Raw genomic sequence first — 23,908 nt, 5'->3', positions numbered from 1 at the left:
ATTTCATGTTGTGCAAGAAAAATAAGACCAGAAAGGGAAAAAAATCATAAAACAAACACAAAAAAGTGAAAATACTATGTTTCAATCCATATTCATTCTCTAAAGTTCTCTCTCTAAATGTGGCTGGCATTTTCCATCCCAAATCTATGGGAATTACCTTGAATCTCACGTGGCTGAGAAAGAGCCAAGTCCATCTCATCTGATCATCACATAATTTAGTTGTTACTGTGTACAGTGTTCTCTTGGTTCTGCTCATTTCACTTAGCATTAGTTCATGTAAATCTTTCCAGGCTTTTCTGAAATCAGCCTGCTCATCATTTCTTATAGAACAATAATATTCCATTACATCCATTACTATAATTTAGCCATTCCCCAACTGAAGGGCATCCACTCAATTTCCAGTTCCTTGCAGGGCATCCTAAAACCTGTATTATGAATCACTTTTGAAAAGGTTTTGTGGTGAAATCTATAGACCCTTTCTCAGAATAATGTTTTTAAATGCATAAAATGAATAGGATTTCAAATGAAATGAAATATATTTAAATAAAGTTATAATATTTTAAAGTTCATAGACACTAAATTTTAAAAAAATCTTGTAATGGGTAAGAGAGCTTAGATCAGTGGTTCTCAAACTTTTGTTTTCAGTATCTTTATCCTATTAAAAATTATTGAGGATCTCTCCAAAGCGTTTTTGTTTAGCTGGGTTATATTTATAGACATTTACCATATTGGAAATAAAAACTACTTTTGAATTTGTAGACCCTCTAAAAGGATTTCAGAGATCCCCAGGATTCTCTAGATCATACTTTGAGAACCACTGGCTTAGATGAAGGGTTAGCTAGAACAGTCCAGTGATCCTTGAAATATAGTGACAAAACTACTGATAATATATTTTCTTGAGTGTCATTTCCATTGATAGCTACATAGATTTACAATTTTGAATCATTTGATTATTTCAAAGACTGAAGTAGGCAAGAACTTTCTTTTCCAGGTCTTCAGTTCAGGGCTATTGAGGGAGGCACTGACTCCAACACCTGCAGAAGTGTAGGATCAGATCTCTGTAGGAAATGCTCCCCCAAATGGCTATGAGAACTAGCTTGGGGAGCAGGGCTGTTGGCCTGGGGGGCTGCTGTTCTTCTAGCTGTCAAGTAAAGTCTGGATCACATCCACTAGACGGGAAATAGTGGTCAGAGGGGTGTTTTGGCCCAACCATCCAGAATGATTTGTTAACTTGCTGGGGCTTGAACAAAGAACTCAAGCTTTAAAAAAACAACTCTTCATAAAGTATGTATAATTAGCTGAAGATATATAGGGCAGTCAACCTTCCACCTATTGTTTTTCTCAACTGCAGTCACTGCAAAAGTAGAAGACCATAGAAAACAGGGCCTTCAAAACTTTTTTTTTCTGTTTTAAGTGTTACTTTGACCAAATAATTTATCACTTTATAGCCCACCTTCTGGTGATGATCTTCTCTGTAATTAAATAGGCTGGCCCTCAGATAGCAGATGCTATCTATCATGGGAACCATACTTGAAACATCCCTAATTTGGCAAAATTTCCTAGTATTTAAAGTTTGCTTGTATAGTTTTGGGGATTATTTGAGCATTTGAGGGAGACATAAGAAGGAGAACTTTGGTAGGGAGTTAATTACCTAGTAAAAAAAAATTTTATTAGGTCACATGGTACCCTTTCTAGGGTGGGGTTCATTTATCTATTGGGAGTAAAGATTTTATTTGGAGAGTATCTTGTTTCCCTCAGGAGCAGCTAGATGGAACAGAGGACAGAATTCTAGAGTCAGGAAAATTCATCTTTTTGAGTTCAAATCTGGCCTCAGATACATAGTAGCTATGTGATCCTAGCAACCCTCATTGATAAATGAATTGGAGAAAAAAAAATGGCAAACCACCCCATATCTTTGCCAAGAAAACTCCAAATGGTGTCAGAGGCAGCCAAAAACTGAAAACTACTGAACTGAATTTAACTTAATCTATTCATATACCTCAAAAATAATTAGAAAACATAATGGGAGTCATTTGGTCATTGTGAAATTTGGTCTTTTAAAAATTTATTTTTACATATCTCATATATATCAGAGTGCCTTATGTATAGTAAGCTCTTAATAAATGTATTTTAAATTGAATTATCTTCAATATTGTCTTTTTCCCTTCAGGTATATTGATCCAATTATAGCTGATACTTCTGTGCTTTATCAACATAAAATACTATCCAGGAAAAATGATAAAATTTTTCCTCATGGTGAATAAGCAAGGACAGACCAGACTTTCTAGATACTATGAACATATAGAAATCAATAAGAGAACTATTCTGGAAGCAGATGTCATCAAAACATGCTTATCACGATCCAAGGAACAAGTAAGTTTCTGTGGTTCTCTTTTATCTCACTCAGGCAGCCTTGCCAGACATATTATTATAGGATTTTGAAGGATCATTTTTTAAAGATTTTTTTTTTTCTTTTCAGTAGGTACTGCTTCCCTTCACAAAAATTTGCCAAGTAGCAGAAATAGTGTGGGGCCCCAAACACAGCTCCTTTCTCTTTCCTTAGGAACAAAGAACACTGTAAATTCCTGGCATGGTCCTTTTAAAGAAAATGGTGCACTGGAAATGGCAACTCAATGCCTTTCTCCTACTCTAAAATGTTGATGGGTATATTTCTCTTTTTGGGGTTAATTTAGAACTCATTCCTCATGAAACTTGTTAGTCCCCTAAGGAAAAACTATAGTTTTTCATGAAGTCAAAAGACTAGTCTAGAAGTGAAGTGAAATCCTTCTGGCCCACTTTTTGCCTGTTGTATGACATTCTCTCTTGGTTTATATTCTCATTGTCATTTGCCTACAGTAAATGGGCCTCTAAAATTACAATAAAACTCAAAGATTTCATATAACTTCTTCCATTGCCAAAACATTCATTTGAATTTTTGATATCTTTTATCTGAGTGGAAAAAAGAGAGAAAAAAATCCTGAGTAGATAAACCTATTATACCTTCAATATTGAGGGTTTATAGGTTAAAAACTTTGATCCAGAAGGGAACCTTAAAAGTTATCTAGCCCAGGACTTCTTAAACTTTTCCCAATTGCAATCCCTTTTCACCTAAGAAATTTTTATGTAACTGAGAAAATTTTATGTAACCCATAAAATAGGTACATAAATCAAACATTTATTGGTAATAAATCATAAAGAAATTTATTTTAAAACAATTCTTTGGTATATATATTACTTTACTACTTACTATAGAGCAAAGCAAATTTGAATACTAATGAACTGGAAATATTTATTTTCACATAAAGAATTAAATCTTGGTGGAATATTTGATACTACAGGATTTAGAGCAATTCAGGAACTTTTTCCCAATGACAAATATTTTGCCACTCCCCATATGCAATTTTACGACCCCATGTGAGGTCACAACCTATGGGTTGTTTAAGAAGCTTTGATCTAGCTGTACTACAGCATTTTACAGATGATGAAGTTGAGACCCAGACTTGTCTAAGGTCACTCCACTAGGAATGAGGTGAGGGCCAGGTGCTCTTACTCTGGATTCAGTATGCCCCAATAGACCATGATGCCATATTTAAAAAAAATAAAAATCAAATCAAACTCATACCTGACTACCTATATACTCCCAGCAAAGTGAAATGAAGAGTTTGGATAATTCTTTGATTGTCTCCCAATTCCTTTTTTCCTGAAATATCTGGAAAATTGAGATTAAAAACAAGAAGCTTTATTAAGTTATCTCTCCTAATGTTACAGTTATCCATTTTATTGTTAAGCAAATAGACTAAAAAATATGAGCCACTCCTGAGATGAACATAAAAAGTTAAGTTGTTTAAGTATTCATATTTTATATATTGAAACTCTGTTTCCTTTTCTTGGCTTCTTAAATTTATTTTCCAGTTGTAACATATCAAAGGTCCTCTTCAGGTTACAACTGTGACTTTCCCATGGTACATTCTACCTCATGTTCTCAGAAATGCCTGCTTAGAAGAAAACCAAGTTAATTGGTCAACGCTATGTTAAGAACCATAGAAATATAAGTGAACATGAACATAAACTAGTTCTTTACAGAAAGACAGCATTCAGCAAATTAAAGCATTATTTTGAAACCAGCCTTTAAGATGTAAGCTCTGAAATGTATGGCTGTACAATTTCTGAAGCATCTAAAATTATTTTAGAAATCATCTTGCATCTGGTGAGCTTTTGGGCATGAGTGAATGCCAAGAGTACAGTTTCTAGGGTAACCTCTGTTTTATTTGCAGAGATTCCCTGATGCTCTTTATGCCAGTAATTTCTTAGGGGCTTCAGGAAGAGTCTGAGTCTCCCAAATGGTTGTCTTTCTTTGAAGACTGCAGCTGTCTATAGAGATGATACTGGCTCCCCGGTCTGAGAAGTGCGCATATCACCTTTTTTTCTGATTCAGAAAGCCAGCTGCAAATGTCCATAACTCTAGGTCGCCCTCTGCACAAAAATATTCGGAGGAATCTCCTTAACTGCAGAATTTCCATAATGAAGATTTGCAATTTTATTCCACAGGTGCATCTTGCCTCTTGAGAGTAACAAATCATCTTAAGGCTAAAAGCCAGAAAGTGCTTTTTTGGAGTGGATTTGATCAAACATACCCTAAATTTCAAAGGAAGAGGGCTGGGATCCTTATAGCTGCCTCTCCCTTGGATGTATACATCATAGTTTCTCCTACTTGTCTCCTTACAATTGCTTTAGTAGATAAGAAAATAAAAGGGGAGGTATTTTTTCATATGATAGTGAAAGGAAAATAGTTATTTATTCACATGAAGCTATGTTTACAGTGGGAGATTGTGTCTAGCATCTGCCCACAAAAGCTATCTTTAAATAATTTATAAAAGAGATAAATACCTATCTCTTTTACCTACCTGGAAAAAAAAAATCAAGATTTCTGGTTGATTTATAAATTTCACATGTGAAGTTCTATGATGACTTTTTTTTATTAATTTGGTTATTGATATAGTCAATTATGCTAATAGTTTTCCTGCATTCTTGGTATAAATCCTACTTGGTCATAGTGTATTACCTGGGGATGATTTTCTGTAATCTTTTTGCTAATATTTTATTTAAGATTTTAGCATCAATATTCATTAGGGAGATTGGTCTATAATTTTCTTTCTCTGTTTTCAACCTACCTGGTTTAGGTATCAGTACCATGTCTGTGTCATAAAAGGAATTTGGCAGGACTCCTTCAATCCCTATTTTTTCAAATAGTTTATATAGCATTGGGGCTAACGGTTCTTTAAATGTTTGGTAGAATTCACATGTAAATCCATCTGGTCCTGGGGATTTTTTTGTAGGGAGTTGGTTAATAGCTTGTTCTATTTCTTTTTCTAAAATGGGACTGTTTAGTCTATTTACTTCCTCTGTTAAGCTGGGCAAGCTATATTTTTGAAGGTATTCTTCCATTTCATTTAAGTTGTCGAATTTATTGGCATAAAGTTGGGCAAAGTAATTCCTAATTATTGCTTTAATTTCCTCTTCATTAGTGGCAAGTTCTCCCTTTCCCTTTTTAAAACTAATAATTTTATTTTCCTCTTTCCTTTTTTTAATCAGATTTACTAAGGGTTTGTCTATTTTGTTGGTTTTTTCATAGAACCAACTCTTAGTTTTATTAATTAATTCAATAGTTTTTTTTACTTTCAATTTTATTGACTATGATGACTTTTTAAAGCACTTTTGAAACTTTGAGTCCTTAAGAAGTTTTCCAAAAGATTTAGGGAAAACAGAGAAAAAATTTTTTTTTAAATTTCCCTTTATTAGATTAGTTATTTTCACATTAGAATCCTCAATGAGCGAAGGAGTTGCCCATGTGTAGATTATTCATGAACTGTGTCTTCTGGGGCCCGCCCAAGAAACAAGAAAAAAATAAAAACCTCTGTCCTGGATAGACTGACTTTTCTTTTCCCTTATTTAACCTCTTTCTCCCCTTCTCCCCCCCCAACCGCCCAAGTGCCCCGAGCGGTCCCTTGAAGGCTATAAGGAGAAAGGTGAAGTAAAGGGTTGGCTAATCCTTGGTATAACCTGTATTTATGGGAGCGTATTGACAGACATTCACATCTTACGTGGGGAATAGGTTCATTCTTGTAAAGAACCCTGCTAACTGAGGATCTGGTATTTAATGTGTTTTTTGTCTAGTGCTCTTTTATCGAGTATAAGGATTTTAAGCTCATATATCGGCAGTACGCAGCTCTCTTCATCGTAGTTGGGATCAACGAAACGGAGGTAAGAAACCGGGAAGGCCCATGAGAAAGCGAGACTCGGGGAGGCCGAGGCTGTTTCTGTAAGGGGGCCGCGCTCTCCCCGACTAGATAGTCTGTCAGAAAGCAGGAGACGCGGGGGAAACAGCCGGAGCCGCGGCGGCTGAGCTGGGCGACCGGCAGCTTATGGTCTTCTGTTCAAGCCTAGAGGTGTGGAGGCGGCTCAAGCTGCTCACACAGGTTCCGACGGCAGGGTCACGGCCCCCTTGGCAGCCCTCGGTCCCCCACCCTGATGCTGGGTTCAAGATAGGGTGGGAGAAGGAAAGAGCAGGAAAGTCTTACCGACCGTCAGGTGCTGCAACTGTGAAGGTCGGATTACAGGTGTGCAGGGAAGGGAAGGAAGAAGAGAGGAAGGGGGAGACAGAAAGGGGGAGAGAGAGACAGAGACAGAAAGAGAGAGAGGCAGTGACAGAAAAAATGAGAAAGACACAAAGACAGACATAGACACAGAAAGAGAAAGAGTGAGAGAAGAGACAGACAAAGTCAGGCAGACATAGAAAGAAAGAGGGAAGGAGGAAAGGAAAGAGAGAGAGAGGAGACAGACAGAAAGAGATGGAAAGAGAGAGAGAGAGAGAGAGAGAGAGAAGGAGGAAGACAGGGAGAGAGAGAGAGAGAGTAGACAGGGAAGAGAGAATTTAAAATGACTCAGCACTTCTTATTCTCATGTTCAAATCATTAGACTCTGGGTCCTGCCTCTGTTGAGGTACTGGTATTCCTATTAGGTTCCTTATAAACTTCAGAAGTAGCTTTAGAATGAATTTCTTCCTTTCCTGTATTTATAATTTTCTCTAGAAGTTAGAAACATTCTCTCTGTCTCTGTGTCTCTCTTTGCTCTTCTCTCTTTCTCTTTCTCTTTCTCTCTCTCACTCTCTCTCTCTCTCTCTCACACACACACATACAATAGCTATATCTGACTTTATATTCAAATTAATAGTACCATCCATCAGCATTCTTTTTCATTTCAGAATGAAATGGCTGTGTATGAATTCATCCATAATTTTGTGGAAGTTTTGGACATGTATTTCAGCCGAGTGGTAAGTCTCATAGTAAAAGAAGTAGTATCCTTCATCTGCCCCGTGGTCCAGAAAAGGCATTGGTCCTTTTGAATTTGAACTAGTTATAAATAGAGCAGTTTAGCAGTAGAATGAAAAGATGCTCAATTTTTCTTCTTTACTGTGGCTCATCCAAGGAAACCTATGTTTGGCTGAGGTCTTTTTTAAAAGATTAGGATTAAAAAACTGATAGCCTCTTCTATTTGGAGAACTTTAAAAACAGTTTTAAAACTTCTCAATGAAGTATAATCATCAGAGATATAGGTAAATTTGACAAGGAACATTTGGAGATAATCATCAAGGGAGAGTCTTCATTAATTTAATAAAGACCTGGTTAAGAATAAATCTTATATACGTGGCCCTCTTCAACAATGAAATGAATAATAATGAGCAGTAATGGGAAATGAGTGTGAACCACTACATAGAATTCCCAATCCTTCCATTTTTGTCCGCCTGCATTTTTTATTTCCTTCACAAGTTAATTGTACATTATTTCAAAGTCCGATTTTTCTTACGCAGCAAAATAACTGTATGGACATGTATACATATATTGCATTTAACATATACTTTAATATATTTAACATGTATTGGTCTCCCTGCATTCTGGTGGAGGGGGTGGAGGGTGGGAGGGGAAAAATCGGAACAAAAGGTTTTACAATTATCAGTGCTGAAAAATTCCCATGCATATATCTTGTAAATAAAAAGCTATAATAAAAAATGAATAAATCCTATATTTTCTCCACAAACTATCCACCATATTACTCTTATAGTGTATGACAGATTGCTAATGAAAAGACTTGAAATTTACCATACTTTAATTTTAGATGACTTCTGTATGAAAGGAATGATATATCATTTACCTTTGTCACATGACCGTTATGATTTAAAAGCTGCATTGCCTTTATGGTCTAAAAGCTTTTTTATCTTTAAGCACTTTTTCTATCCCAAGCTATGGTTTGAGAGCCGAAATAAATTCCCTGTATGAAACAACTGAGTTCACAAGAATAAGATGCCTGTTTCTGGAAGGATATGATTTATTCAAAGTAAAACAAGTAGGCAAAAGGTAGTGGAGCTGAGTAACACCATAGGAAAATACTTAGGTGAGGAAATTTAGGAAGCAGAGGTGGAAACATGGTTGGGATCATTTGGTTAAAGATCAACAGAAACAGGAACATGAATGACGCTATCCTTGGACTGTACTAGAGACTGTACAAACCACCTGGATACAAAGAGGAAGTAGATGAAGAGTTTGGAATACATTATGAGCCCAGGGGACTTTTGTTACTCAGGCTTTTGCTAGAGACTTTGCCAAAAGCAAAGAAAATAATTTCTTGATTTGCTTCAATCATAAAATTATACTTGGTGTTTTTCCAAATGAAATATGAAGTTTTATTGTTTGGGATACCGACCCAGTGAGACTGCTGGATCAAAGGATATCACAGTTTTATAGCCCTTTGGGCAGTTCCAAATTATTCTTCAGAATGGCTGGATGATTTCACAACTCCACTAACAATGCATCAGTGTCCCAATTTCTCCACATCCTTTCCAACATTTATCATTATCTTTTCCTGTCATTTTAGCTAATCTGAGAGAGTGGTTCCTCTCAGAGCTATCTTAATTTGCATTTTTCTAATTAGTAGTGATTTATAGCATTTTTTCATATGACTCTCTGGCTTTCATTTCATCTGAAAATTGGCTGTTCATATCCTTTGACCATTTATCAATTGAGAAATGACTTAAATTCTTATAAATTTGAGTCAGTTTTCTATATGTTTTAGAAATGAAGCTTTTATCAAAAACACTGGTTGTAAAAAATTTTTCCAGTTTTCTACTGCTTCCCTTCTAATCTTGGCTGCATTGGCTTGCTTTGTGCAAAAACTATAGAATTTAATCTAAAAAAAAATAATGTGAGGAAAAGATTAAACTCAAGAAATGAGACTGGGAGTGGCAATTAAAGACAGCAAAGTCTTTTCTCTTTTAATTGGATTAGGGCAAAGAAGATCAAAGGAGGGATAAAAAACCTGCTCCAGGTAAATGGGACAGTGAGACAAGAGGCAATGCTGCTCAACTCTCATTTTGCTTTTTTTTTTTTTTGAACAACTCTGGATAAAAAAAGAGAGAGCAGAACTGATTCCTGGGAAGCTGGAAATCAAGATAGATTCTGCAAACTAAAACAAACTATAAGGTTGACTTTAATTCCTGGTAAAATTCTAGAATACGTTCTTCAAGACATAATTAGAAAAGGATGTGGTGGTCACAATGAGCCCATAAAGGTTCATCAAGAACAAGTCATACCATACTGCTCTCATTTCCTTTTTTAAACAGGGTTATTAGACTGGGAGTTCAGAGGAGTGTTGTAGATATCATTACCTAGATTTTAGCAATGCATTTAACAGTATCTCTCATGCTAATTTTTTTATGGACAAGATGAAAATACATGGGCCTGATAATTAGTTCGTTTCAGGACTGGTTGAATGAATAGACCGAAAAAGTAAATCATAATTCATTTAATGTTAACTTGGAAATGAGTTCTTTAGTAGAGTATGCTAATGATCTGTACTTTACCCTTTGCTATTTAACTTTTAAAAATCAGTGCCTGTTGGAATCCTTACAAAGTGTAAACTCATTAGAGTTGATAGAGACAGTAATCATCTAATTTAGCATGGTACTTAGCAAATTCTCTAACTCACTAATTAATGTATTTAAGTACTCATTGGAGTTCACAAGTATGGGAGATTCACAAAGTTAACTTTGTAACTTTGTGACTTCACACCTCCCTTAATCCCTCCCTCAGAGGAGGAGTCAACCTTTGGGAGATCACATATAAGAAGCGGACAGAAGCTCAGTCAATTAGTTAGGTCAGAAGAAGCCAAGAGTCAGAGTAGAGAGAGAGCGCCAGAAGTCCTCTCTCGGAGGCAAGACAGATTCATTCCAATTTTCATGTTGGTGCTGGCTGGAGGCTGAAGGACAAACCTTTGGATTTGGAGACATTTGGAGGGAGCTCTTGGAACCAAGCAGAGAGATAGGCCACCAAGAAAACTAACCGGGCTATTTTGGAGGAAGCAATAAGAGATCTGAACTTTTAACACCTGGCTGCATTTGGGTGATTATTGATCTGATGTGATACTAAGGCTGCCTCCAGAAAACCTCCCCAAGAAACCTGCTTCTACAGAGAATGATCTTATATTTTAAAGCAGAGAACACCACAAGTGCCTTGGACAGCATTCTTATGAAATCTGAAGATGACACAAATCTTAAGCAATTCTTCACCTAAAAAACCCCAATCTGGGTATTTTAGTGGACTGCAAGCTCCCCTGGGGGAAAAATACAAAAGCAGCTTAAATCCTAGTTGTGGAAAAAAAAAAGTCCAGGATTTGGAGTCAGAGGACATGGTTCAGATCTTGCCTTGGCCTGATGGGCTCTCTGTCCTCCTGGCAGACCCCATGGGATGGAGCCGAGATGCTGCGGGAAGGGAATTTCTAGCCTGGGGGCAGTGGTGGGGCCTGTTAAATAAAATGTTTTATAAAATATTTAGGGCAAGTCAGTGAACTCTGTGATCCTTCTCCAGCCTCCGAGGCTCTTCCAGCTTCTGCAGCTGTGATTCTCTCCACCTTTGGACACTGGGATAAAACAACCCAAAACACCAAGGGAGACTTAACATCCAGGACTAGGGAGCAGTATCTGCCCTGAGTGGAAGGCAGGTAGAGAACTCTGTTCAGTCTTGAGTTCCATATTTTATGGAAGGTATTGATGTGTTGGAAAAAATCCAGGCAAAGCCCCTCTAGATTGTTCCATAGGAGAATGAGTTGAAAGAAGTGGGGATATTTTAAACAAAGAGTTGCTTTAGGAGGGATATGAGAGTGTCTTCAGGTATGTGAAGTACTGTCTCTTATAAAAGAGATGAACTTGTGCTTGGCCAGGCCTCAGTAAGTAGAGCAGCCAGGACCATGTGGGTAGACATTCTGAAGAGGCTAATTTAAATCCAGTAAAGAAAGAAATTCCTAATGATCAGAGTTAGCCTAAGGTAAAATGGGCTGCCTCCGGAGGCAGAGGAGAAGGAAATATTTGGGAAGAACATGATGGCTGTCTTCAAATACCCAAAAGATTATTATGAGGAAGAGGGATTAGTCTTGTTCTGCTTATTTTCAGAAAGTAGAACCCAGACTACTTGTTGGAAATGACAAGAAAGTAGATTTGGGCTCAGGATATGATATAATAACTACAGAGGCCTAAAATTTGAATGACTTTCCATAAAGAGTTGTAAGTTTCCATCACTGGGATCTTTAAGCAGATGGTGAATATTCAGTTGTAGATAGCATTTATGATTTGGGTAAAGGCTGGACATTCTGAGATCTCTTTCAATTCCAACAGTCAATTATTTTATTAGCCTGATTTAGGATAGAATGGTAACAGATTTTTGAAAGGCAGAAGCAGGTCAGGCCCATCCCCCTATAGTCCTTTTCTCCTGATGGATCACTCAAGCCTGGCATTTATGAGTTGTCCTGTCTTGGGCCAAAGAAGTTTCTAAACCAAACCAGGCACAAAGAAGCTTAGCCCCAACAGTAGGGCCTTTAGGGAACAGAAAATACACTTAAGAGATTCCAAAGGCCAGATAAAAAAATGCATCTTCTATTGCTTACCTAGAACACCCAGGGCTCTTGCATTTGACTCCATCAAATGTAATTCAGGAGACCAAATTTGTTCAGAAAGAATTCCAATTGAAAATTATGCTCATGAGATCAGAGTTGACATTTTGTAACTTCATAAAGGTTTTGTCTCAAACAAAAGCAACCTTTCCTGAAATGACAAAGCTATAAAGTTGGAGGCATCAAAAGGAAAAATAAGAAATACTCTGCCTTCAGTCTGTTTATTGGTTTCCTTGTTTATCTTTTGTACTCTAGGAGGGAGTAAAATAACAGGTTCTTGGATTAGGGCTAGAATTCCACAGAAAGATATAAGGACCATGTAAGTCACAAAAGTAAAGATTAAGGATTCAGTCTCAAACAGGTGAGTGGACAGTGTTGTAAAATCCCAATATATGCCCACATAGGATGGCAAGAAAAAGAGAAGAGCAAAAATTACTGAGGGAAAGAAAACACCTGTCCCACCCAAGCAAGATGTCTTGTAATCAGATATTTATTTTTAGATTTAGGAGTTTTGAACATTCTTGCTGAGTCTATCTTTGATCTTACTGAATTTCTAACTCTTCAATCCAGAGATCAGTTTCATGCTGAGGGAAACTTCTCAGAATCAAGATTTCAGAAAAGTAAGATATGCAAAACACTTTCACTGATGCTATTGAGGAAATATCCTCTCCTGGAGAGGGATGTCAAGAGTCTGCTAGCTAGTTTTTCTAACTTAAAAATCTTATTCCTCTTAAATATATTATAACTTTCTCCCAATTCTTAAAGATGAATTGATCTGTTTAGGAATTCCTCAGGATACTTATTCTCAGAAAAGCTTCAAAGTCAAGACTCCCTGGCTTTCTGTTTTCTAAATTAGAATAGCATTCTGTGCTCAGAAACCCTTCATGGTCAGTATCCATCTGTAGCAATACTATTCTCTCTCCCATTTTTTCTCTTATTTTTTTTTTTTTTTCATCTTTTTCAGAGTGAATTAGATGTATCCTTTTCAATACTGTGTGCCTATTTGCATTCCACTATGCAAAGAGTTCCTGTGACTAAGTGGGCAGGTAAGTATTATTTGTCATACCCAGAATCTTAGAAATGGACATGATGCCTTTCTCTCACAGGGAAAAAAAAGTATTACTGGCTTGATTTCTTGATTAAAATGTTAATTATTTGTATATCACTATCATTTATTAATTTAACAGCTATAGGCATATAATAGAAGTTTTTAACCTGGTGTCTATGAACTTTTAAAATATCTTAATAACCTTATTTCAATATAATTTTCCCTTTATACAATATACAGTCTACATATTGTTTTATGCACTTAGAAATCTTGTTTTGAGAAGAGTTTCCCATATTTCACAATATTGCCAAAGGACTCAAAAGCCCCCAAAAAGGACAAGAATCATGATCTAGAATTACTTATACTCTGCGCAAAGTTTAGAGGACATATCCAGAAAGTATTTCTCTTAGAGCAATTGGATTTACAAGGATTCCCAAATACAAAACCAGTTATTATTATAATAATAATAGCCCACATTTACCTGGCAAATCTTTTACATTTATTATTTCATTTGATCTCCAATACAGTGTTTAGTAAGATCAAGATCATTAATAATGATACAGTCTAGACAATTTAGAAGGTTGGAAAGATTGTCCTCCTTTATCATCATTTCCTTTGATAGCAGACAGAGCTAACTACTTTTTCTTTTTTTCCTTCCTTGATCTCCCTTCTTAAATCAAAGCAGCAAAGACTTCTAAAAAGATGTATCATTTTCTCAGAGATCCTTGATATTTGGCAGGAGCATAGAAACAGACTTTGTTTGGATGATATAGAGGCAAGTTGACTTTCAAGTTAATTTTTACTTTAAAAAATTCTATTTATCACTTGGAGGTAAAATAAGAGGCCACTTTAAAAACCAATCTAATCCTTGTAAGTATGTAACTTATATGTGGATAATAACAATAACATTTAGTCATTTTTGCTAGCTATTTTGATGACAACAATTTTTGGTGTGTTTACAGATATCAAAAAAATTGTGTGGTATTTGACAAACTCCTAACAAGATAGGGTAGAACTAGAAACCAAGCCATGAGTATTATAAGGAGGCAGATTTTAACCCCATCTAGGGAAAATCAGTTTAACAGTTTGTGCTATTTGAAAACAAAATGGGAGCTCCTTTTGGAAATAATGAAATCCCTGTCACAGGAAGTGTTTGAACAAAGACTGGATAACCACTGATGGAGGAGACTGTAAAGGGAATTCTTTTTTTCTGGGAGGAGTTCATTTTTGCCCTCATAGTCTGTGACTGCAATATATTCATTAAGATGTCTGAAACTACTTTTCCTTCTCAGGATCTTTTCATATGCTTTTTATAAGACTTTTTAGCTTTTTTGGATAAAATTAAGCAGTTTTTATCATGCCTAAGTGATGTTCCAATGCATAGGTCTAACCATAACACTGCTACTCAACACACTTTAATGGTTCCTGACTACCATAGGATCAAATACCATCTCTTCTGCTTGGCAGCTGAAACCCTTCACAACCTGATGTGTGCCTGCCTTTCCAGGCTTAGATGTCACTACTTTCATGTACTTTTTTGTCAAATTAAACTGGCTTTCTTGCCCTTCCTTAGACTTGACATCCATCTCCAGTCCAGTCTCAGCCTTTCCGTAGCCTGTCCCTCATATCCAGAATGCACTCTCTCTCACTAGAGCTGTTTAAGAATTCCTAGTTTTTAAAAGCTTAGCTCAAATACCATCACTTCCTCTGTGAGATCTTTCTTGTTTCCCTGGGTGCTAGTACCTCTACATCAAAGTTTTTGCTTGTATTTACTTTATATGGGTTTATTATATATTGCATATGTGTATGCATACACATACATGTATGTATGTAGGTGGATGAAAAAGCTCTTTTAGGACTTTATTTTTGCCTTGTTATCCCTCTACTCAGAACAATACCTGACATGTAGTAGATACTTAATAAAAGTTTGTGGACTGAGTGATTGATGCCTCCTTTCTGAAGGTTCTACTGTCATGCTCCATCATGGTGTGGAAATGATTTTGGGTTCTTAAAGGTTACATCAATGGACCACTGGCTCAGAAGGCTTTGATTATGGCTCAGAGATATATTTATATTTGTGGTACAAGGAACAGCCCAATTAATTGAAGAGATCCTTATCACCACATGATTAGCCACTATGTAATTAATTTTTTTTTATCATAAAAGCTTGTAAACTGTGACGGGATTATGCTCTGTGTTGGTAGGAGTCATGAATATTTACCTATCAAAATATTATCAATCCTTAGTCTTCTGCACACAGAAAAGAAATTTGAGGAAACAAAATACATCATGTGTCTACTGTTGGCTTATTAACTTCTTACTCAAATGCAGGGCAGAAAAGTCTTTTCCAGGTTTGTTGCCATGGGCCCATGAGATAGCCATCTAGCCCTTACTCACCTGGCATACGGCTTCTGTACCAGAACTCTGGACAACTCCATTATTGACAGTCCCTTGGAAATAGGACCAACCAAAAAACTTGCAGGTCTTAAATATCCAATGTCTGTTTTTCAGAGAAGTATGTGCATCAAGATTCTAGAAGAAATATTAGCTTTTAGACCTTTGCCTCAATCACAGATAGCTGGGTTCCCAGAGTAAAAACCAAAAAATAGATTTGATCAACCTTTCTTTTTTTTTTTTTTTTTTTTAATTTAATAGCCTTTTATTTACAGGATATATACATGGGTAACTTTACAGCATTAACAATTGCCAAACCTCTTGTTCCAATTTTTCACCTCTTACCCCCCCACCCCCTCCCCTAGATGGCAGGATGACCAGTAGATGTTAAATATATTAAAATATAAATTAGATACACAATAAGTATACATGACCAAAACATTATTTTGCTGTACAAAAAGAATCAGACTCTGAAATATTGTACAATTAGTTTGTGAAGGAAATCAAAAATGCAGGTGTGCATAAATATAGGGATTGGGAATTCAATGTAATGGTTTTTAGTCATCTCCCAGAGTTCTTTTTCTGGGCATAGCTAGTTCAGTTCATTACTGCTCCATTAGAAATGATTTGGTTGATCTCGTTGCTGAGGATGGCCTGGTCCATCAGAACTGGTCATCATCTAGTATTGTTGTTGAAGTATATAATGATCTCCTGGTCCTGCTCATTTCACTCAGCATCAGTTCGTGTAAGTCCTCTCCAGGCCTTTCTGAAATCATCCTGTTGGTCATTTCTTACAGAACAGTAATATTCCATAATATTCATATACCACAATTTATTCAGCCATTCTCCAACTGATGGACATCCATTCAGTTTCCAGTTTTTAGCCACTACAAAAAGGGCTGCCACAAACATTCGTGCACATACAGGTCCCTTTCCCTTCTTTATAATCTCTTTGGGATATAATCCCAGTAGTAACACTGCTGGATCAAAGGGTATGCACAGTTGATCAACCTTTCTTTAGAGCTTTAGTTGGTTGCCAGAGATCTGTATAGCTGTTGAGGTTTTGCACCAAAGCCAAAGCAAATAGGCCTCCATTCCTTTGCCTACAGTCATCAGTTCAGAATCGCCTCCTTCCTCAGTTGACTTGAATCTTGAATTTTCAGGATGTTGGAAAATGAGTTGCCTGAGGACTGTGGCCCTCCCCCAGAGGGCTAATGCAGTGTCTAGCATAACTACAGTGGCCAGGAGACATCTCTGAAAATTGCCTATCAACTGCTTAGGCTAGAGAGGGCAACCCCCAGACTTGTTTGATTCTTGAGCTAAATCCAAGATATTCTTTTGTCTCCCTGAAAACCACTGGAAATGAGCAGAACCTTGTAAAGATGCTGACTAAAGTAGTTGGCTGATGTTCCATGGATGTTTGCTGAATGTAGCAGGATCATTCTCCAGAGCCTGCTTTCACATAACTTATGCTGTCCATCTCTGCCTCTCTGTTACAACCTTTTCAGGCTTCTGGGTTCTGGCAGGAGTAGCCTATGTGCCAGGCTGAGTCGGGGGACTAAGATTCTAGTCCAGTTCCAGTTTGACAACCTGGTTGTAGAACGCAGTGATGATCTATATAAATGGAAAGCATTATTAATATGCCATCTTGGAGCAATGTTTCTTTTCTGGGTCACCTAAGGACATTCCCCAAGGGTCCCTAAAAAATAGTTTATTTTGATAGAAGATTATTTGAATGAAACTTAATAACTTATTAAAACAAATCCTGGTCTAACTTGCTGGATTTTAAAGTCTATTGGGGTAGTAGCTCTTTCTTGTTAAGGAGACGATAAATGCTGAAGGAGATAACAAGTTTTACCATGAAATGACCCTTCTCCTTCAGTATCTAGTGGAACCTATGACACATATACAAGTAACTTATAAAAATAATATATGGCAATTAAGTACATAAGAAAGACATAGGAGGGGGCAGTGAGGTGGTGCAGTGGATAGAGCACCAGCCCTGAAGTCAGGAGGACCCGAGTTCAAATCTGGCCTCAAGACACTTAACACTTCCTAGCTGCGTTATCCTGGGGCACTTAACCCCAATTGCCTCAGCAGGAAAAAAAAAAAAAAGACATAGAACTATGTGAGACCCAAGAATTGGGGCAAGAAGAGAAGGCCATTGCAATTGGATATCAGGATTTCCTGGAAGATTTATAGCTTTTGATTTGGGCTTTAAAAGAATTCAGAAAGCTACAGCTGGGAGGGAGGTATTACAGACATTTGTCGTTCAGTTTTATGTGACTCTGTGACCCCATGGACCATAGCACATTAATGCTGTCCATGGGGTGTGTTCTTGGCAAAGATACTGGAGTAGTTTGCCATTTTCTTCTCCAGTGAATTAACAGGATATAGTCAACAAGGGCAGAAATAGAAATATAGAATAGCTATTCTATATCTACTAGGCGTGCCAAGTCATCCAGTTTGGCTAAAGCCAAAGAGTGCATGTAGTGATTGTTCAATCATTTCCAACTCTTTCATGACCTCATTTGGGGTTTCTTGGCAAAGAAAAAAAAAGATTGGTTTGCTGGGTTTTTCTCCAACTCATTTTGCTAGATGAGTAAACTGAGGCAAGAAAATATTTACGAAATCATGTCTTTTGCAGTCTGTTCCTTGCTTTTTCATATATGACTCCATTATATTTTGAGCAGCTAGGTGGTTCAGGGGATAGAATGTCAGGCCTTGAGTCAGGAATGCTTAGCTTCCTGAGTTCAAATACAACCTGAGACACTATGTGACTTTGACCAAGTCACTTAGTCCTGTTTGCCTCAGTTTCCCCATCTGCAAAATGAGCTGAAGAAATGGCAAAACACTCCAGTATGTTTGCCAAGAAGACCCACAAATTTGAAGAGTCAAGCATAACTGAAAAATGAGTGAACAGATTTGACCTTCGTATGGCAAGCAAGAAAACTAGCAAATAACTTTGATCAGTGGAGTTTCATGATCCACTACATGTATATTTCAGAGAGAAAGTGTCAAAGATGGCTTCTGGAGGGAAGAGAGAAGAAGCAAGATGACTTCCCAGGAGACTGTATTAGGTAGCTAGGCAAATGGTAGTGAAATAGCAGAATGTAGCAGTGGGAATACAGAAGGAGAGATTGTGGAGGTACATCCCACCGGATGTGATCATAGACTGGGTATGAAGCAAAGGAGAGAAACCTCCTCATAGCTTAATCACAGGAGGCTGGGTCAATGAATAATCATGTGATTGATAGAGATTGTGGGATCAGAAGGGATTTTGAGGGACACAGTGGTAGGAAGTCCGGTAGGCAGCTGAAGGTACAGACATCTCTCCTGAAAGAGGATGGCAGGATGGCGTACTTAACTGTAAAAGCACCCAGAGAGTTCTGAAGACAACGGCCTGGGTTCAAATCCCCTACTGGAAGGTTCTGATCTGTGTGACCTTGGACAAGTCACAACCTCTCTCAGTCTCAGGCTCAACTTCTCTAAAATGAGGGAGTTCCTGTCTAGCTCTAGAACTACTATGGCTCCCCTAGTCAGAGGAGTTAATGGCAGAGTACAGTAGGGGACCAAGGTCAGAACTTTTGAGAGATTAAAATTGACTTTCAGAAATTAAGAGGAGAGTCATGAGATAGTAGAGACAGAAAAAGAATAATTGGAAAAATAAGAAATCCTTGAAATTGTGGTACTTATGCCAAGGGAGAGTGGTATTTTTAGGAGAAAAGGGTGGCAAACAGTGTCAAGACCTGCAAGAGTTCAAGGAAGATGAAGATTACTGGAAAAAAAGATTATTGCATTTGAGGACATTGATTGGTTATCTTTAAGAGACATTTCTGTTGAAAAGCTTTTAGATAATTGATAACTTTTTCAAGAATTGTCTACAAAGGGGAGAAACTGCAATGATTCCTTCAGTTCCTCAAAAAACCTTCCCTGTAGGCATTCCAACTCGGTTCTTCAGAAATAACACTTTTTGTGTAAAGGGACACATATAGCCCACAATATTCTTGAAAGGTTTTTGAGAGAAACAGTGATACAGTAAAAGGGTGTTGGTCTTGGAGAAAAACCCTAATTTTTGATCAGAGATTAAATTCTATTACCTGGCTGCACTATTCCTCACTGGCAAAACGGAGATGAGACTCGAATTCCTTAACTCTCCAAATTAGTGTGAAGCACTGTTTTACTTCTAGGCCACAAACTCCAAGTAATCTTGTTTTATCTAAATTTTCTTTATCCCCCTGCATTTAGTGCTGTGCTTTGTAGACTAGACATTTAAGTTTGTGGTTGAGTTTATTACATATATTGTCATGAAAGACCAGGCTCAGTATTGACCTGAAAAACTGGAAATGATTTAAGTTTTAAAAAGTGAAAGAAATTGGCTATTTTTTCCTTTTCATTCCTCACAAAACTTTCTCAAAAGTACCAAGTATTTTTTGTCATCATCTGAGGAAAGAATATTCTATTACATTTCCTTTTTAGGCTCTGTGTTTTTATCATCTTTATCATCTTCATTCTTAATATGTATTTATATTCCATCAGGTATGCTAAACCATCTTTTTTTAAGAGGAAATAAAATGTGAAATGAAATTGTTCACATTTCAAGTCCAGTGTCAATAAAATGGAGATCCCTGAATTCTTCAGTTTTTTTTTTCCCTAACCTTTCAACTTGAAATGCTAGTTATGCTACATCCTTTTCAGTTAGGATCTTGGAATTATCTTTGGGTAAATTAAGCATGTCTCCACCACCAGATTCATTCTCTTTCCTTAAAGGTTTCTCTTCTTTCCCAAGAGGGATCTTTCCCTTTTACTCACTGATTAGAGAAAGGAAGTGAAAATTCAAGCCAGCAGAGGACATGTTTTGCCAGTTATTTCTGCAAATAAGTAGAGGAAGCATTGGAACCAAATGAGGAAGAAAAAAAATCTATTTTTTTTTTTAACTGAGGCAATTGGGGTTAAGTGACTTGCCCAGAGTAACACAATTAGGAAATGTTATGTCTGTTAAGTGTTAAATCTGAGACCAGATTTGAACTCAGGTCCTCTTGACTTCAGGGCTGTTACTCTATCCACTGTACCACTTAGCTGCCCCCAAATCTCTATTTCAATCTGGAAAACAGCCTCATATTTGGAAATTACAAATTAAAACTAACCCAGATACACAAATGTGGGGGAGGGAGAGTAGTATTAGTCTAGCTATTTGCTCAGGCCAGAATGTAAACTGAAGAACTAGAGAAGGAAGAATAAGGTTTTTTCTTGGAAGCTTTTTGAGACTCAGGCAGGAATATCATAGGTTTCATGCTTTTTTTTATATAAAGAGTTGTCTTTATTAAAAAATAAAAACCATTTTATTTGCTATACTGGATAGACTAGATATGATAAAACTTTTATCATGATGATTTTTATGATACAACTTTTTTTGATATATGATAAACTTTTATGATAAAACTCACTTTCAGTAAAAGCAGATTTCTATTTAATGTTTTACCACCTCATTAAAAAAAAAAATCAAATCCTCTGAATAACCTAATATAACATTTTATAAGGAAACAGTTTATCTTTGTAAACCATGATTAAGCTTAATTTTACTTTTTAGTTTATTAGTATTATCTGTGTCAGACCAAGAAATTGGACAGATTTATCACATTCATATAGACATGAGAAATGAAAAATTTTCATTATTTTGAGAATTGTCTAGTCTAATTCTACGGTTGTGTTTGAGACCATATTAAAACAATGCCTATAAGAGTTTGGGACATGATTTTTTCTGTCTAATCCCTGATTTTAATTGTTCTTCAAGTGAAGTTCTTTAAGCAAAAGATCCTTAACTTGACCTCCCAGATAATGTTTAACTTGGATAAAGTGCACATAATTTTGGACGAGATGGTGCTGAATGGCTGCATTGTGGAAACTAACAAGGCTAGAATCCTCGCCCCTCTCCTGATTCTTGACAAAATGGCTGAGAGCTGAATAAAGAAGCCATGTCTTGACGGCACTGATTCACAAGGAAATGTCAGAAGCACAGAACACCCCCTACAACTATATTCTTGGAGAATCCACAAAGCTACATATTACAGCAAACTGGGGTCTAGTACCAAAAGCATGGTTTTGGTTTCCTAAATGGAAAACAGAAAAAAGTATCTTCACAATATGATATACAATGGGAATTATAAACTAAATTAAGAGGTGAGGATCTTACCAATTATGATTCTAAGTTTATTTCTTTACACTTCTTAAATTTTATTAAATGAAATATCAGGGCTTGATATTTATCAGCCAATGAAGTTTGAAAATTAGTTTGAAAAACTACATAAATCATTCAAGATGATGTTTTCCTATATGAGTTTTTTGTTTTTATAAATTTTTATAAATTTTCTTTTAAATTCTAATATATCTTCTAAATAAACTTTTCACAATTTAATCTGGTTCCATTTGTCATTCTATAAAAACTGTTGTAATTAAAAAAAAACTTTCAAGGGTATACAGCAATTAAAATGTTTGTGCATTTATCTAGTGGATAATTAGAATCAAAATAAGGAGTTTTTAACTACTCATCAAAAAGTTTTTTTAAAAAAGTTCAGCTCCCTTGAGAGTATCTCAGTAGCTTCACTATCCTTTAATTTGCTTAGAACAGTGCAAAAAAAAAAAAAAAAAGATGTTTACATGAAAGATGTAGAGGCCTCCCATCCTCCTTCTGTTTGACCTAGTCCATATCTGTCTCCCAATGAAGCACTATTATCAATCAGGAGAATCAAAAGTATTTGTGTACAAGGAGAGAAGGGAGAAAAGCCTAGATAAAGACATTCTGCCACCTTGTGGAATGCAGCAGGTCTCCTTCCACCATTTTCTAACAACCCTCTCTGTCCCAAGTTGGATGAGCAAGTTTTACTAAGTATTGGACAACACACCAAATCCTACTAGTAATGTTATTGTAGTTAATTGCTTCCTAGTACAGTTCCTCCAAACTTACTTATTTCCTGGAATGTTTTTACTCACTTAAGAGTTTGGATGTGGAAAGCCAGAATCTAACTGTGAAAGATGAGGGCCAAAAGCAGCTGCTGGTCAACCCACTAAGGCAGATTGTGGAGAAACTAGAAGGGACATTCACAGGAGGAAGGCAGAATACATGAGAAGTGACCACTGGCAACAGTGTGATAAAGAGACCCAGGGCAATGGGGAAGCCCAGTTGAAAAGAGGTCTTAGACATACAAGTTAGAAAACACTGTCCTACTTGGTAGCATGTGTCAGGGAATTACTGGAACTAGTACACCAAGACTTGGCACCAAGGGAATGCACAAATTTAATTTCTGGGTCATACCAAAATAGTAGCTGTCTTACATCTTAGCACAGATTTTTAAAACCTTGTGAGCTTGATGACTTTTAAAAATGATACACAGGTATCATTGAAGAAATCCTACTTAGGGACCCTCAAAGCTACTTGTTATCTTTATATTTTGAATTGAAAAATCAGTATTCCTACAGTGTGGACCATCTATTTTTTTCAGGTTTGTTTTTGAAAACGACCATTGATCTAAACTAAACAAATCAGTAATGGGTAAGTCTAGGAAACAACCTGTTGCAAGGAGTAAAAAGTGGAAGGGTCAATAAATACTGAAGTCTTCCAGTTTACTCCCAGTGTGATCTTAGGCAGTTCATTTCATCTCTCTGACAGGACCGTTTATATACAAATACACACACACACACACATATGTATGTGTGTATATATATATATATATATATATGAATAAATCTCTTTTGCTTAAATATGTTTCGTTATTATAAGGGAGGTACTATGAAGAAAGGAAGATATTGGAAGTGTATGTAATATTTATTTAAATATCAATAGGACACTTTCTTTTTAAATAAATAGATACCTACTTAGTACTAAATAGTTTCCAGTCTTTAAACTGAACTCAAGTACAAAACATCAGGTCTTACTGCTCCTACCCCTCTTCGAACTTATTCCATCCACGCTCTGTTCTTTGGCAGCAACAAATCTGCCTTTATTGTGTAAGACAATATAGGAACAGAAGACACTGAAATAAAGTTCTACTATTTACTATGTGATGGTGGAGAAATCATGACATTTCTGGGCCTTAGCATTCTTATCTTTAAAATATGGGATTTTGATGCAACCTAAGTTTCCTTATTAAATTCAGGCAGAACAGCTTACTTGAGGGACACACATACATGTGTACATATACACACACAGACACTTACATAAAAACTAATACAAGGTATGAACTATCCACCAAAGCAAAAAGGCACATAATAAGTCAATCAATAATAATAAATCAAAATTTTTGTAGTCATCAGGTAATTTCTGATTCTCCTGTCAAATACTGTAACTTCCAGACTGATTTCATAAAAGTTAATCATTATTCTAGATGGAATAATATTCTAGAACAAATCTCTGAAAAGATCCAGTGAAAAGTCATCTTTTCACAATTCTTTAGATTTAAATAATGGCAATACTCC

The 23,908-nt window shown here is 36.5% G+C and overlaps 1 protein-coding gene across 2 annotated transcripts in view; it reads left to right on the top strand.

The window, feature by feature from the left end:
- AP4S1 (adaptor related protein complex 4 subunit sigma 1) overlaps positions 1–21,792 on the top strand; it is a 55,429-nt gene extending 33,637 nt beyond the window's left edge. The window contains exons 2-6 of one of the 2 annotated variants that reach the window (XM_031952270.1): positions 2,171–2,373; positions 6,175–6,261; positions 7,262–7,330; positions 12,959–12,970; positions 21,272–21,792. In XM_031952270.1, the coding sequence (XP_031808130.1) occupies positions 2,236–2,373; positions 6,175–6,261; positions 7,262–7,330; positions 12,959–12,970; positions 21,272–21,400 (435 nt within the window). In that variant the 5' untranslated portion in view covers positions 2,171–2,235 and the 3' untranslated portion in view covers positions 21,401–21,792. The remainder of the gene's footprint in view (positions 1–2,170; positions 2,374–6,174; positions 6,262–7,261; positions 7,331–12,958; positions 12,971–21,271) is intronic. The other variant, XM_031952269.1, reaches the window with a different exon arrangement.
- Positions 21,793–23,908: the final 2,116 nt, after the last annotated feature.

Source organism: Sarcophilus harrisii, chromosome 2 (genome assembly GCF_902635505.1).
Source record: "Sarcophilus harrisii chromosome 2, mSarHar1.11, whole genome shotgun sequence".
NCBI classification, from domain to species: domain Eukaryota; kingdom Metazoa; phylum Chordata; class Mammalia; order Dasyuromorphia; family Dasyuridae; genus Sarcophilus; species Sarcophilus harrisii.
Note: the sequence above shows the minus strand (reverse complement) of the source record. Positions and strands in the feature narration are given on the sequence as shown.